The sequence below is a fragment of the Narcine bancroftii genome, chromosome 2, assembly GCF_036971445.1.
Source record: "Narcine bancroftii isolate sNarBan1 chromosome 2, sNarBan1.hap1, whole genome shotgun sequence".
NCBI classification, from domain to species: Eukaryota; Metazoa; Chordata; class Chondrichthyes; order Torpediniformes; family Narcinidae; genus Narcine; species Narcine bancroftii.
In genome coordinates, this window is record NC_091470.1 from 198637829 (window position 1) to 198652935 (window position 15107).

At 48.5% G+C, this 15107-nt stretch overlaps 2 protein-coding genes across 4 annotated transcripts in view; both read right to left on the reverse strand.

Moving 5' to 3' along the window:
- Positions 1-1384: 1384 nt before the first annotated feature.
- On the reverse strand, positions 1385-6538 carry znhit1 (zinc finger, HIT-type containing 1). Its single transcript, XM_069919989.1, has 5 exons — positions 6418-6538; positions 6118-6288; positions 5520-5599; positions 3881-4050; positions 1385-2634 (listed from the first exon to the last, which is right to left on the reverse strand). Exons 1-5 carry the CDS (start codon positions 6443-6445, stop codon positions 2613-2615), a joined length of 471 nt encoding a protein of 156 aa, XP_069776090.1. The 5' UTR covers positions 6446-6538; the 3' UTR covers positions 1385-2612.
- A 1156-nt stretch (positions 6539-7694) lies between these two features.
- The window catches only part of LOC138754952 (zona pellucida sperm-binding protein 3-like), a 32910-nt gene continuing 25497 nt past the window's right edge, over positions 7695-15107 (reverse strand). For 2 of the 3 annotated variants that reach the window (XM_069920011.1, XM_069920009.1), the window contains exons 6-9: positions 12655-12746; positions 11827-11933; positions 10126-10257; positions 7695-8325 (exon numbers count right to left, since the gene is read on the reverse strand). In XM_069920011.1, the coding sequence (XP_069776112.1) occupies positions 8165-8325; positions 10126-10257; positions 11827-11933; positions 12655-12746 (492 nt within the window). In that variant the 3' untranslated portion in view covers positions 7695-8164. The remainder of the gene's footprint in view (positions 8326-10125; positions 10258-11826; positions 11934-12654; positions 12747-15107) is intronic. The other variant, XM_069920010.1, reaches the window with a different exon arrangement.

Consider the following 15107-nt stretch of genomic DNA (forward strand, 5'->3'; position numbering starts at 1 on the left):
TCATGTGACCCCTCCTCCTGGAACCTGATGGGAGTGTGGGTGGTCACATGACATCTCTGCCTGGAATCTGGTGGAAGTGTGGATAGTGGAGGGTCATGTGACCTTTCCGCCTGGAACCTGGTGGGAATGTGGAGGGTAACGTGACCTCTGTCCAGAACCTGGTGGGAGTGTGGATGGTGGAAGGTCATGTGACCTCTCCATCCGGAACCAGGTGGGAGTGGGAATTGCGGAGGCTAACTTAAATTTAAATTTCTTTAATTTAGACATACAGCATGGTAAAAGGTCCTTTCAGCCCACAAGCCCATGCCACCCAATTAATCTACAATCCCCCCCCCCAATGGTGGGGGGAAAACGGACGCTCCGGAGAAAACCCACTCAGACACGGGGAGAGAGCACAAACTCCTTACAGACAGCGCCGAATCCGAACCCCGGACCCGATGGTTGACTCTGTGACAGCGCTTCACGTGACCTCGCCGCCTGGAACCTAGTTGGAAGATCCACACCTGACCGTTGGCCCATGTAATCGCCCAGTGATCACCTGGGCCGGACCCTCCAGCTCACTGCACTAGAAAGTCCAACAAGTGCAGAGGCCCTTTCTGCTTTGCCTCTCAGTCATTAGACAAGCCCCGTTGTGGACAACGCTGGAGTGGTCGGTAAGGTGTGCAATGCATAGGGATCGGGGACTGTTGTAGATAGCATCTGAGCCACACCCACATTAGACAAGAAATGGTGGGTAGTGTATTGCAGCTGTGGTTGCATAAACAGTTAGTATTGTCTGATGTTACTGGCTGCAGTGTGTTGAGTGACTGAGAATACTTGCATGCATTTATCCCCTTACGTTCATTTCAATAAAAATTATTTCTGCATTCAACCTGTGTCCAGACCCTCTATTCTTTAAACTCATTGAACTTTTCCCTTCCCACACAATGCAGCTACAGACAACTACTTGATGCACTGCTAATGTGCAAGACCAAGTAGACGCTGGTTTGTCACTGTGTAGGTGGCAAACAAGTCTCGCCAGTGGCTATATTTTGTGGGGAAATTCGGTACGTCACCGAAGACCCCGAAAACCTCCTGCGCATGGAAAGCACCCTGGAGGGATGCATCGCTGTCTGGTGCAGGGGTGCCAACCACTCAGGACAAGAGAAACAATGTCCAGACAGCTGCCAATTCGGCCTGCGACATCACACCACTCCATTGAGGGCATCTACAAGAGGCAGCGATGTAGAAAGTAGCCTCTATCCTCAAGGACCCCCACCACTCTGCTACTATCGGGGGGGCGGGGGGAGAAGGTACAGGAGCCTGAAGATGAGCACTCTGCAGCGCAAGAACAGCTTCTTCCTCTCCGCCATCAGATACCCTAACGAACCAGACATGGCCTCACTTTGACGTCATGCACTATTTTTATTTATTGTTGTAAGGTGGTTCATATAAAACATTTGCCCTGTGACGCTGCTGCAAAACGATGAATTTCACGACTTGTTCATGACAATAAGTTCTGATAAATACCTGCGTTGTTACCCATGGGTCTGGAGACCCGACCCATCGTTTGGTCTCCTAGGCTCCACTGTGACATCTGCATGCAAATGAAGCAAAGATTTGGCCCTTGCGGAGTGAGATGGGCATTTCAGCAGCTTAAAAAGGGAACAAACCAAGTTACTGTTCTAATATCACTGAGTAATCCCCTCAGCAGCTCCTCGGCCAGCTCATGGATCTCCAAACAACCATCGACCCCTTCATGGACCACTTGATCCCTCATTGACCCCCAGCCATAGAATCGCGGCACTGGGCCGGAGGTGGGGGTAGCCAAAGAGCACACACATCTTTCATCCTCGCTCAGTCCGTCCTCCCATTCGTTCTCAACTTATTCAAAGGCCAAAGCCCAGTACAACATGGCAGCCAGCTCTTGCTAGAAAATTGGCCACCCCTGCCGCAGGTGGCATTTTCTGTTGATCTCCCCCTGTTTTCCACTGCAAAAGTTTAATCGACAACCTCCCCCGCCCCGCCGCCGGGATGGAGACCGATCACTCTGGAGACCCCCTGGGCCAGCTGCTCCATGATTCCCCAGTGTGCCTTGCCAAATTTTCCCCCGACTAGCGGAGAAACATTTACAATTTTCAGCCAAGTAGAAGAGCTCCCAAATCAAGAATGGCGCGATGAGCGTGACGCTGTTCTGGCGCCAGCGATCAGGTCCTGGGTCCGAATCCCGCACTGCTCACAAGGAGTTTGAACATTCTCCCCGTGTCTGCGTGGGGTTTCCCCCAGAGGCTCCCACCGTTCAAGGCATACTGGGGGTTGTAGATTAATTGGGTGGCACGAGCTGGTGGGTCGGAAGGGCCTGTTACCCTGCTGTACGTCTACATTTAATTTAAGACAGCAGTTCTTTTGTTGGCAGCATTTTCTTCGCCCCTGACGCTTTACAGCAACTATGCCCAATTTCCTCTTATGTTGTGGTAACAATTTTGGAAAATAAATTTAACAAACTAGTTCTGTACAAAGTTCAAGATGTTTTAAACTCTAAACCGTGAAGCGCACTACAGATGTTCACGACGATGGGGCAGAAGTCACGTTGAATCCAGTGCCAAGAGGAGTCAGTTGAAAACTTGGCAGCTTCACACCGTCCACTTCAGGCACCTGCACCAAAACAAGGTGTTAACCTGCAGGAAATAACTGGTTGTCCAACTAAACTACCCGATCGAACCAACCCTATGACCATCTCCTGTGGGCTGCAGCCAGGAAAGGGCAAAAACAAAAGACTGGTGCATCTGAAGCCCCCCCCCCCCACCTCAGGCCACCTGGGGTTCGGACCCCCCACAATGACCTCGGGCCACCCAGGGTTCAGATCCTCCCCATGACCTTGGGACACCTGGGGTTCGGACCCCCCTCCCCAACGACCTCGGGCCACCCGGGGTTTGGATCCCCCTCCCCAACAACCTCAGGCCACCCGGGGTTCAGACCCCCTCCCCCTCGGACCACCCGGGGTTCAGTACCCCCCCCCACAATGACCTCGGGCCACCCAGGGTTCAGACCCTCCCCCGTGACATCGGGCCACTTGGGGTGACCCCTTCCCAATGATCGAGAGCCACCTGAGGTTCAGACCCCCCTTCCCAACAACCTTGCGCCATCAGGGTTCAGACCCTCCCCATGACCTCAGGCCACCTGGCCTTCAGGCCCCCCTCCAACCTTGGTCCACCCAGGTTTCAGACCCCCTCCCGGGCCACCTGGGGTTCGGACACCCCCATGACCTTGGGCCACCCAGGGTTCAGATCTATCCCCACCCGTCCACGACCTCAGGCCACCCAGGGTTTGGACCCCACCAACCCTCCACCGATCTGCGTTCAACCATCGACCTGCGCAGACCAGGAGATCACTTCACTGACCACGTTTGCTCTGTCTGCATCAGTGACAGGGATCTCCCAGTGACTAACCACTTCAGTTCCACTCCCCATCCTCGTCCATGGCCTTGTGTACCGTCAAACCAGGGCCACGCACAAATTGGAGGAGCAACATTTAATATTCCCTCTCTCCAACATTGGCATTGGCATCAACTTCTCCGGTTTCTGCAAGCCCACTCCCCGTTCCCCTTCCCTTCCCTTTCCCCCTGTCTTCTTTCCTTCAGGCTCCACCCCCTTCCCTCTCCATTTTTGTTATCCTTGAAGGCCTCCAGCCTGAAATGTCGGTTCTGTACCTTTATCTTTGCTACATAAAGGACACTGTTTGACCTACTGAGTTTCCCCAGCATCATGTTTTTACTTCAACCGCAGTGTCTACAGACTTTCATGCTTTAACAGTCTTAAGAGCGAGTCTCAAGCAAACAGAAAACTTGTGTATCTGGCACCTACCAATCCCCCCCCCCCCAAGAGCCGGATAGCAACTGTACCTGGTTTCTTGATGTGTCCCCAAGCACTTGACACAACAGTACCGAGCTCCACACGACGCACAGGTGTAGTTGGACGGAAAGCCACACACAGCACAGAAGTGGCGCTGGGGTAGTTTGGAGGGTCCTATGCAGGCCGTCAGGTAGTTTGGCCCCTCGGAGGAACTCAGGTTCTGTTTCGCCGGAAAGGAACCACAATATAATTCCCTACCACAACCACAAATCACCTCCAGAAGCACAACTGGGAAAAGAAGAGCAGTGGGCAGTGAGGGAGGCTTTCAAAGCTGGCGGAGGGATCTGGACCAGCTGAAAAAAATGGGCTACAAAATGGCAGATGCAGTTTAATGCAGACAAGTGTGAGGTGCTGCAATCTGGAAGGACAAACCAAGAAAGGACCTACACAGTCAACGGTCGGGCACTGAGGAGTGCGGTAGAACAGAGGGATCTGGGAGCACAGATATAGAATTCCCTGAAAGTGACGTCACAGGTGGATAGGGTTGTAATGCGAGCTTTTGGCATCTTGGCCTTCACAAATCAAAGTATTGAGTCTAGGAGTTGGGATGTTATGGTAAAGTTGTCCAAGACATTGGTGAGGCCAGATATGGTGCATTCTGTGCAGCTTTGGACACCGAACTACAGGAACGATATCAACAAGATTGAAAGAGGGCAGAGAAACAACCCACTTTAAGTAATGCCCAAACTTCAGGAACTGAGATAGAGGGAAACATTAAACAGGTTAGGACTTTATTCCCTGGAGCATAAAAGAATGAGGGGAGATTTGATAGAGGTATTTAAAATTATAAGGGGGATAGACAGAGTAAATGTAAATAGGCTAGAAAGTTTGGCTGCCCCTGAATGGGTGCATTAGATCACATGAAATCAGAGGTAAATAACACTGTAAACCATACATGGTGCTTTGGAACCCTTGCAGAGGATCAAAAGGCAGGTGCCTGTTATGTTCACTTCACCTAATAAAGTCCATTGCATAACCACTTATGGTAAAGTCACATCGGGGACAGAAGGATCATAGTCTGAAGAGGGGGCGCAAAACCATTGAGGACCCTTTCCACTATGCCCGCAGCATCTTCCAGCTGCTCCCATCAGGGGAAAAGATACAAGAGGATCAGAGCCAGCACCACCAGGCTGAGGAACAACTTCTTCCCACGGGCACCGAGAACACTGAACAACCAAAGGAACTGCTCACACTGACCCTCCGAGACTCTCATATTCACAAAACAATATTTTATATATATGAATACTTGTCCTGCATATGTATTGTTTGTCTGTGTGTGTGTTACGTCTGGACCGTAGAATGCTGTTTCGTCAGGTTGGACTTGAGCAATCAGATGACAATAAACTTGACTTGAAGGTATGAAGCAAAAAAAAAACAAAAAACAGGTTTTCATCTCAAGATTCACTCTGCATCAATCACCATTTAAAGATTCCCTATGCCATCAGTGCCCTGATACTTAAAGTGGGTTGTGGGTGGAAAGAAAAAGGTTGAAAACCACTGATCTAAAAGATCACACCCACTTTCACTTTGGCATCAGTTTGTTGCACAGATAGAAAAGAAATTTCTCCTCCCCCCCACCCCACCTCCAGATACAGGTCGTGTACAAGCACAGAGAGTAATAAACCTGACCTGTTCCTCCAACAGGGACTGGAAATTCTTGCGGAATCGCTGCTTGAAGTGATCCCCACGTGTTTTTTTCTTTTTCTTTGCTGCAACATGAGTATAACCACCTTATAACCAACTTGCCCCCTCAAACGCCCGCTACACCCAGCCCACAACACCATTGTGCTTCCGATGACATCTTGTCACCTAACTTGCCCAATAACCTCTCAGATCATCACCCTCCTCTCCACTAACACTCTGGACCAACCTCAATCACCAATCCTCCCTCTGTCACCCACCCACCACCCTTGCAGTCTCTCTCCACCTTTACCCCACCATCTCCCACCCATCATCCTCCCTCTTTCCATCTACTGCCCACCCCCTCTTCCAAATCCCTCCCCTTCTTCCTTTGACCTTTCCTCCTCCCCACCCGTTTCCCACCCTCCAGTCCCCTGCCCTTCACCTTCTCACCTCCCTATCCCCTCCCCACTTCCCCCTCCCTCATCCACCCCTCCTACCCGCCCTCCTTTCCATCCCTCCCCCTCCACTCCTCCCCCACCCACCTCCTTCCCTCCCCACCACCCGCTCCCCCCCAGTCCCCTCCCCCTCCATCCCCTCCTCCTACCGGATTCGGCGTGAGGGTCGTCGAACTGCGGCAGGCGCTTGAGCTGCGGGAGGTTGGCGTGCGGATCGTCCTGGAAGTTGTCCCGCTCCAGGGCGTCGAGCTGCCGGTGGAGGCGCCGCTGGCGGGTGGCCTGGTCCAGCACACGGCGCTGCCCGCCGTCCTGCCACCTGCCTGGACACAGCGGCGGTTTAGACTGGGCCGGAGGGGCGCCCGCGACCCCTCCCCGGGAACCCCCTCCCCTCCCCTCCGTCCCAGGGAACCCTCCGTCCCCGGGAAACCCCTCCCCTCCCTGTCTCTTACCCGCGCTCTCCCGCTTCTTCTCCACCATCCTGCTGCTCTCCCTCCGGGGAACACGGATCAGCGTTGCACCGGCGGGGACGGAATAACGGGGTGCACTCGGTCCTCCACCGACAGTGCCGCCGCCGGAGGACCGCGGCATTCCAGGGTCAGCGCCCCCACCTGGCCTCATAAGACTTGTTTCCCAATCCAGGCAATCTCCTGGTGAGTCTCCTCTGCCGCCTTCTCCATACCGTCCACATCCTTCCTGTCATGGGGGCGACCAGAACTGGACACAATATTTTCAGAGATTTGAGGAGTGGCCTCTCATGGCCTCTCATCTCGAGCTCAGTCCCACTGATTAATGAAGTCATTGGCCTTCTTAACTCGATCACTTTGTGCAGCATCCTCAAGAGGTGTAAGGATTGCACCCAACATTGGTCTATGCTCTCAAGAATCCTGCCATTTTGACACTGGCTGGTGGGTTTGGTATCTTACCTGTTGGCTTAGGGCCTGGCTAATAGGTTCATAGTTCAGATTCATAGCAGGAACAAATTCCTAGTATTTTGTCCTTTAAGCTGAATTCTTAACATAGGTGTATTGGGTATTGTAAGAGTATGTGTGTACGATTTAAAAGCTGACCCCTTATTTCTGTCCCAGGGCCTATTTCTCATCTAGGCCCCAGCTGCCCACCGACCCATCCAAACTCCTACCACCCTGACTACAAACTTACCATCATATCACCTGCCCATCTGAGCACCCAAAGCCCTGACCAGACTACCAGCAGGCCACCCACCCATCCAAGCTCCTGCCACGTCAACTGCACTCTCACCTCGGTCCCAACACCCTGACCAGATTCTCTCACCTAGGCCCCAGCTGCCCACCTGTGCTCCCAACACCCTGACCAGTCTCTCGCCTAGGCCCCCTCAATCTGTGCATCTGAGCTCCCACCACCCCTAATGACACGGTTACTTATCACAGTCAAAAGTAATGAGTGGGAAGGGAAGGTTGAGAATCACTGCTCTAGACCCAATTGTTACAGAAATATTTTGCTTGAAAAAATGGTCTTTGGCCCATTTTCTTTGGAGTTCTGAAACTGTGCACATAACAAGTCCAAAGAGGGATGATTAAAACAGAGGTTTTAAAACTTTTTCTTTCCACCTGAAGCAACCCCTAACTAATCACAGAGCACTAATGGCCTAGGGATTACTTAAAGTGGGACGTGAGTGGGAAGAGAAAGGTTCACTGCTCAGCCCAGTGGTTCTCAGCCTAACAGTAAAGAACTTGGACACAAGTAGTAATTCAGGTGGGACAGGGTATTTAATTTATTTACAGACTCTTGAGTGAAGCATCAGATCTGCTCCCTTGTGTTCAGAACAATTTGTTAAACAAAATGAACCTAACAGCAAAGAACTGGAGTTTAACATTCACCAACAATAACCAGCTCAGGCAATTAAGAGCCAAAGTGCAATTGCAAGTCAAACTCTCCACCATCAAAATTATAGTTCATAGTTACTGTTTGTGAAGAATTTATTGCATTATCCTCATCCAATTACCACAGTGTCAATGATGGTGACATTTGGAGGAGCAATGTCTGAGAGCAGACAAGGGTTGAAGGAGTGAAGAGTTTGGTTGCCTTCCATCTCTGAGGTAAATGAACATCCACCAGACAGTGGAGGCCTTTGCAGAGCCTCCTCTTCCCCAAACTCCTCTCCAAGCAATTTGTCAACAATTCTTCACGCCAGAACTTTGCAACCGGCAATGGCATTTTTCACCCTCGGCGCCAAGCAGAAGGTTTTTTCAGCTTGCTGTACAGATTGAAGATCACAAGAGCTCCGCAGAAGACAGTTCCCCCAACCATCAGCACAGAGAGCAGGAGAGCTACGGCCCCGGCCAGCCCCGCCAAAGTCAGCAGAGTCTTGGTGTCCACATCTGAAGAAAAGTCAAGGTGAAAGTAAACACACAACACTGGAGAAACCCAGGTCACACAGCATCCTTCCTTATAGCAAAGATACATGGCCGACTTTCAGCTTGAGCTCTTCAAGACACGGAAAAATGTCACCAGGTGACATTTCTGAAAAGTGTGGGGGGAAAGATGTGGTCACAAAGGCAGGAAGTGATGGATGGAGAAGGAAGAGAAGAGAACTGAAAATGGGAAGGAGGTTTGCAGAAAAGGCAACGATAATGCCTTGTGGTTGGAGAGTGCCCGGAGTTAATTTTAGAGGAAAGAAAAAGGCAAGTAAACTTGGAAGTCAAGTCAGGGGTGAAGGCAGCAAATGCGAAGCTTTGAGAGGAATAGAATACAAGAGCTGGGAATGTGATGTTAAGGCTTCACACAGAGGATTGTGAGGAGTTTTGGGCTACTCGTTTAAGGATGTGCTGATATTGGAGAGGGTTCAGAGGAGGTTCACAAGGACAATTCTGTGTAAGAAATGATGAGCTCTGCCTATGTTTACATGTGAATTTTGTGTAGTTTTTTTTGCACTGGCCCACAGAAAAAAAGAATCTCAGGGTTGTATGTAATGCCATGCATGTTCTCTGACAATACATCCAAATCCCATTGAAACATTTCAACTGTTGAAAGGCATGGACAGAGTAGATGTACAAAGGTTGTTTGCTCATGGTGGGGGAGTTCAGGACAGGAGGGCACAACTTTAGGATTGAAGGGCATCTGCTCGGAACAGAGAAGTGGAGGAATGTCTTCAGCCAGAGGGTGGCGAATCAGGGGAATTTGTTGCCACAGGCAGTTGTGGAGACCAGGTCATATCATTGGGTGTATTTAAGGTAGATTGATGGGTTCTTGATTAGCCAGGGTATAAAATTTATGGGGAGAAGGCCAGGCAGTGGGGCTGAGTGGGAAATGGATGGAATTTAATGCAGACAAGTGTGAAGTGTTGCATTTTGGAAGGACAAACCAAGAAAGGACATACAGTAAATGGTCGGGCACGGAGGAGTGCAGTGGGACAGAGGGTTCTAGTAATACAGATACGCAATTCCCTGAAAGTGACATCACATGTGGACAGGGTTCAAGAGAGCTTTTGGCATCTTGGCCTTCGTAAATCAAAGTATTGAGTACAGGAGCTGGAATGTTATGGTAAAGTTGTACAAGACATTAGTGAGGCCAAATTTGGACTATTGTGTCCAGTTTTGGTCACCAAACTACAGGAGCGATACAAGATTTAAAGAGGGCAGAGCAGATTTACTAGGATGTTGCCCAGACTCCAGGAACTGGAAAAGTTAAACAGGTTAGGACTTTATTGCCTGAAATGTAGAAGAATGAGGGGAGATTTGATAGAGGCATTTAAGATTGAGGGAGGGATAGACAGTAAATGAGAATCAGCTTTTTTCCAGAGGGTGGGTGAGATACAAACCAGAGGACATGGGTTAAGGGTGAAAGGGGAAAAGTTTAGGATGAGAACTTCTTCAGAGAGTGGTGGGAGCAGGGAACAAGCTGAAGTGGTGAATGCAGGCTCAATTTTAACATTTAAGAAGAATTTGGGCAGATACATAGACAGGAGGGGTATGGAGGGCTATGGGCTGGGTCAGTGGGACTAGGCAAAAAAATTCAGCACAGCCTAGAAGGGCCAAAGAGGCCCATTTCTGTGCTGTAAATATTCTATGGATCAGCTCATGATTGAATGGGGAAATGACCCAATATACTGAATACCCTATTTCTGCTCCCAAGTCCCTTGGAGTTGTAGAACGGTGTAAGCCGGATAGGCAGTTTCTTACTATGCTTCAAAGCCTCTTCCCCATGTGATCCGTTGTGGCTTCCCAGCTGTGCCCCGCGACTGGGGTCTCCAAGATCAGCAGGCACGATTTGCAATGGTCCCATCCGAACCTCCTCACCCTCAAATTGAGAGGCTACACACAAAAGCAAACACCACATCATGGTTCTGTAGGGGCTCTGATAGACTTAAAGGGGCTTATTTGATGCTGAATCAGTCATAACCTCTCAAGGGAAAAATAGAACAAGGGTCCACTTTAATAAAATGTCAACCATTTACAACCAGCAAACTTGAAATGCTCTCAAGTCTTCAGAAATCTCTCAAAGAGTCTGAATATTTTTCCAAATTGAAATTAAAAGATGTTTAGGGCAGGTGTTGATAGAGAATGTGGCAAAATTTCACTGGAAATGGGTAAGAATACAACATTCAGAACTAATTAGACCAGTGTCTACTTCTGCTCTGGAAGTAAAACTAAAGTCTGCAGATAGTAGTTGAAATTTTAAAAACTGTTGAAACTCAGGTCAACAGCATCCGTTAGAGTAAAGCTGCATCAACGTTTCAGGCTTGAGCCCTTCAATGGGCAGGGACAAAATGTCAGCAGGCATCTGAATGAAGGGGTGGGGAGGGTCAGGGAAGAGCACAGTCCCAGAGGTGGGAAAAGGGAGGAAGGGCATGGCAGCGAACAGGCTCTGTTAATGGAGAGGGAAGGGGATGGAGAGTTGGAGGGAAGGGAGGGTTAGCAGAAACCAGAGATGTTAATGTCATCCGGTTGGAGAGGGCTCAGACAGAAAAAAAATCAAGTGTTGCTCCTCCAATTTATGGGTGGTCTTGGTGGGATAGTCCATGAGGCCATGGGCAGAGATATGAGTGTGGGAATGGGATGAGAAATTGCCACTGGGAGACGCCCAGCACCGATGTGGACAGAGCAAAGGTGAAAATTGGTGTATCTTTACCATATAAAGACACTGTTTGACCTACTGAGTTTCTCCAGTGTTGAGGGTTTACTTCCATGTCTTAATTTTTATCCAACTGGTATTGTTGGACAACTATGGAAGAGGGTCAGCGCCAGAACAAATGTTAGAGGGGGCACAGTGGGAATGCTCAAACTTGCTCAGCAGCAGGGGGTGCTGTTAGATGCCAGGACCCACGAACACCATCCACCCTTCCGCTGTTGGAGACACAGGTGCTTTTATTGCACCAGGTGCTACTGACACTTGACGGACGCTAGTGGCACGGCCGAGAGCAGGTGGAGAGTCGCGAGCGTGCATCAACCTAGACACGGGAGGGGGTGGGGCAGCTCTGATGGTAAGTGATGGTCATGACTGTATGGGGGCACAGCACCTCACTTGGGGAAATGTTTGCCCTTGGCATCAACCCTAGGAAGAGGAGAGTCAGATTCCAATGTACAGTAATGAGAGACAGGGGGCAGTAATTAGGGGGCCATGGTTGGACACAAGAACTAGTTTGTAGGTCTGGAAGTTGTTAGAGTTTTGTAACCGTTTGAGTGGAAACATGAAAGTCTAATTGCAGTAAAAACAAACGCTGGTGGAACTCAGCCAGTCTATCTGATGTAAAGATACGCGAGCGATATTTCAGGCCCTGAGACCTTCCTCAGGGTGGGTTTGTGGTTCATGAAGACATTGGAGGGATTGCAGTCTGACCACTGGGGGTGGCAGGGGAGCCCAGCATGGGGTATGTTACCCACCTCTTGCTTTCCTTCCAAAGCCAGTGCTCCGCCTTCTCCTGCTACCTCCACAGTTGTCCTGGTTGCAGCACGCACAGATGCCAGCAGGTCCCTCCACTGGAATCCATCTGAAAGTCCACAAGACGGGAGTAGAAATAGGCCATTCAGCCAATCAAGTTTGCCCTGCCATTCAAGTCTGCCCTGCCATTCAATCATGATCTGATCTATTCTCCCCCACTTAACCCCAAGGACCCGGCCTCCATAACCAACTGGAGCAACAAATTCCACAGATTCACCACCCTCTGGCTGAAGAAATTCCTCCGCACCTCTATTCTAAGTGGACACCCTTCAATCCTGAAGTTGTCCAAGACCCTCCTACTGTGGGGAACAATCTTTCTACATCTACTCTGTCCACACCTTTCAACATTGGAAAGGTTTCAATGATATTCTCCCTCATTGTCCTAAATTCCAACAATTGCAGGTCAAGAATTGTCAATTTTTCCTCATGTGATAACCCTTTCATTCCCAGAATCATCCTTGTGAACCTCCTCTGAACCCTCTCCAACATCAGCACTTCCTCTCGAGGGAGGAGCCCAAAACTACTCACAATCCTCCACGTGAGGTCTCCCCAGGGCCTTGTAAACCCTCAACATCACATCCCTGCTCTTAGATTCTATTCCTCTTCATACGAACGCCAGCATCGCATTCGCCTCCTTCACTCCCGACTCAACCTCCAAGTTGACCTTCGGGCCATCCCAGCTCCCTCTGCATCTGGGTCTTATCAATTTTCTCCCACTTGTCAGATCAGAACCCTGAGAAACTCCAGGGACCCAAGTAGGAAGCACTTACTGATTGGCTGGCTTCTTGAACATGCATGCCTTGCTGATAGAATCAGGCTTTGCTTCTATTGGAACCACTTTGAAATGGCAGACTATGGAGATCTGCAATACAAATCACAAGGGAGCTACTGAGCCCATTGAATCGGATACTCCAAGTGATAGCCAACTAATCTCTCTTTCTCATAACCCCAGGTTACTGGGCATCAAACCCTTTTCATCCAGGGCAATGCTCTATTCTTCAGCAAACACAAGGGTTCAGTTTCTCCTTTATTACTTCACAAAGAGAGGAGGAGGTCCATCGCCCTGTAGGGGATCGAGGAGCACCCCACACATACAATTACATGGATTTGTCCACCCCACCGCAATCTGACTTAACCAATCAAAAAAGTCTTCTCCCTCATGACAAGCATTACCCCATTAGCACGCCATTCATCTGCAAATTGCAGTAATATATGAACCAATATGTGAAACCCCCCCCCCCCCCTTTCTTCAGGAATTGTCCATGCACATCACCGGATCTGGGGAAACCACCAGGGTGGAAACTGGTTGGCACGGCAGGTTTGGCCAGCAGCACAAGTCACGGGACCCTTCACTTCCCATATATACTCTTGTCATAGTCTACCCCCGTTTTGGGCCCCCCCCCCCAAAATTAGTGCATTTTCTGTGTGATCCGTGTAAATGATGATCTCCCCCTTTATTCTTGGCCCTGACACCCCGATCGATGATCCTCGCCTCAGCTGTCTGTCAGAGCTCACCATGCCCCAGACACAGACTCTTTCCCCCTCCCACCTCAGACCCCAGCCACAGACTCTTTCCCCCTCCCACCTCAGCCCCCAGCCACAGACTCTTTCCCACCTCAGGCCCCGGCCACAGACTCTTTCCCCTTCCCACCTCAGGCCCCGGCCACAGACTCTTTCCCCCTCCCACCTCAGGCCCCGGGCACAGACTCTTTCCCCCTCCCACCTCAGGCCTCAAGCCCCAGCCAGACTCTTCCCCACCCCCCCCCCACCGCATACCAACTGAGCTCTTTTTCAAATTTTTTATTTTTCACACTATAAACCACATTGATCAAGATACATACATTTTTCTTTTCAAATATATACAGTGTCGTTTTCTCCCCCCCCCTCCCTCTTCTCATCCCACCCTCCCTACCTCCCCTCCCATTCATTTAAAGTACACAATCTAAGATACAGTAAACCGGTCAAACAATGTTGTCACTCAATAAAAATAAACAAGAAATTCCACCGAGTCAATTCTTTTCATTTCCTTCTCCTTCTGTCATTTTAGGTGGTAGATGTCCCCGGTAGGTTTTCTCTATTGTGTTTCATGTATGGCTCCCATATTTGTTCAAATATTGTAATATTATTTCTTAAATTATATGTTATTTTTTCGAATGGAATACATTTATTCATTTCCATATACCATTGTTGTATTCTCAAGTTATCTTCTAATTTCCAGGCTGACATAATACATTTTTTTGCTACAGCTAGGGCTATCATAACAAATCTTTTTTGTGCACCATCCAAATCAAGTCAAAATTCTTTATTTTTTATGTTACTTACAACAAAAACATCTATCAGATACTGTTGGGTCCCATTTATTTAACTTTTGAGGTGTAATGTATAGCCTGTGTATCCAGTTATATTGTATCATACGTAACCTCGTATTTATTGTATTTCTCATCGTTCCAGAGCACAACTTCTCCCATGTTTCCTTCTTTATCTTTATATTTAGATCTTGTTCCCATTTTTGTTTAGTTTTACCATTTGTTTCCTCATTCTCCTTTTCTTGCAGTTTAATATACATATTTGTTATAAATCTTTTGATTGTCAATGTATCTGTAATCACATATTCAAAGTTACATCCCTCTGGTAACCTCAGACTACTTCCTAATTTGTCCTTCAAGTAGGATCTCAATTGGTAATATGCCAACACTGTATCTTGAGTTATATTATATTTATCCTTCATTTGTTCAAAGGATAATAATCTATTTCCTGAAAAACAATTTTCTATTCTTTTGATCCCTTTTTTCTCCCATTCTCTAAAGGAAAGGTTATCTATTGTAAAAGGGAGTAACTGATTTTGCGTCATTATTAGTTTTGGTAATTGGTAATTTGTTTTATTCCATTCTACATGAATCTTCTTCCAAATATTGAGCAGATGATGTAATACTGGAGAACTCCTACGTTGTACCAATTTTTCATCCCACTTATATAATATGTGTTCAGGTATCTTTTCCCCTATTTTATCTAGTTCTAATCTAGCCCAATCTGGCTTTTCCCTTGTTTGGTAAAAATCTGATAGGTATCTTAATTGTGCGGCTCTATAATAATTTTTAAAGTTTGGCAATTGTAAGCCTCCTTGTTTATACCATTCTGTTAATTTATCTAGTGCTATCCTCGGTTTCCCCCCTTTCCATAAAAATTTCCTTATTATTTTCTTTAACTCCTTGAAGAATTTCTC

What these genes read in the sequence shown, in the direction of transcription:
- znhit1 (XM_069919989.1), bottom strand. Translation starts at nt 6,445, where the DNA reads ATGGTGGAGAAGAAGCGGGAGAGCGCGG. An exon ending in GAAGAAGCGGGAGAGCGCGG is followed by an intron (nt 6,289 to 6,417) that starts GTAAGAGACAGG and finishes CGCTGTGTCCAG; the next exon opens with GCAGGTGGCAGGACGGCGGG. An exon ending in AGTCCCTGTTGGAGGAACAG is followed by an intron (nt 4,051 to 5,519) that starts GTCAGGTTTATT and finishes CCGGCGAAACAG; the next exon opens with AACCTGAGTTCCTCCGAGGG.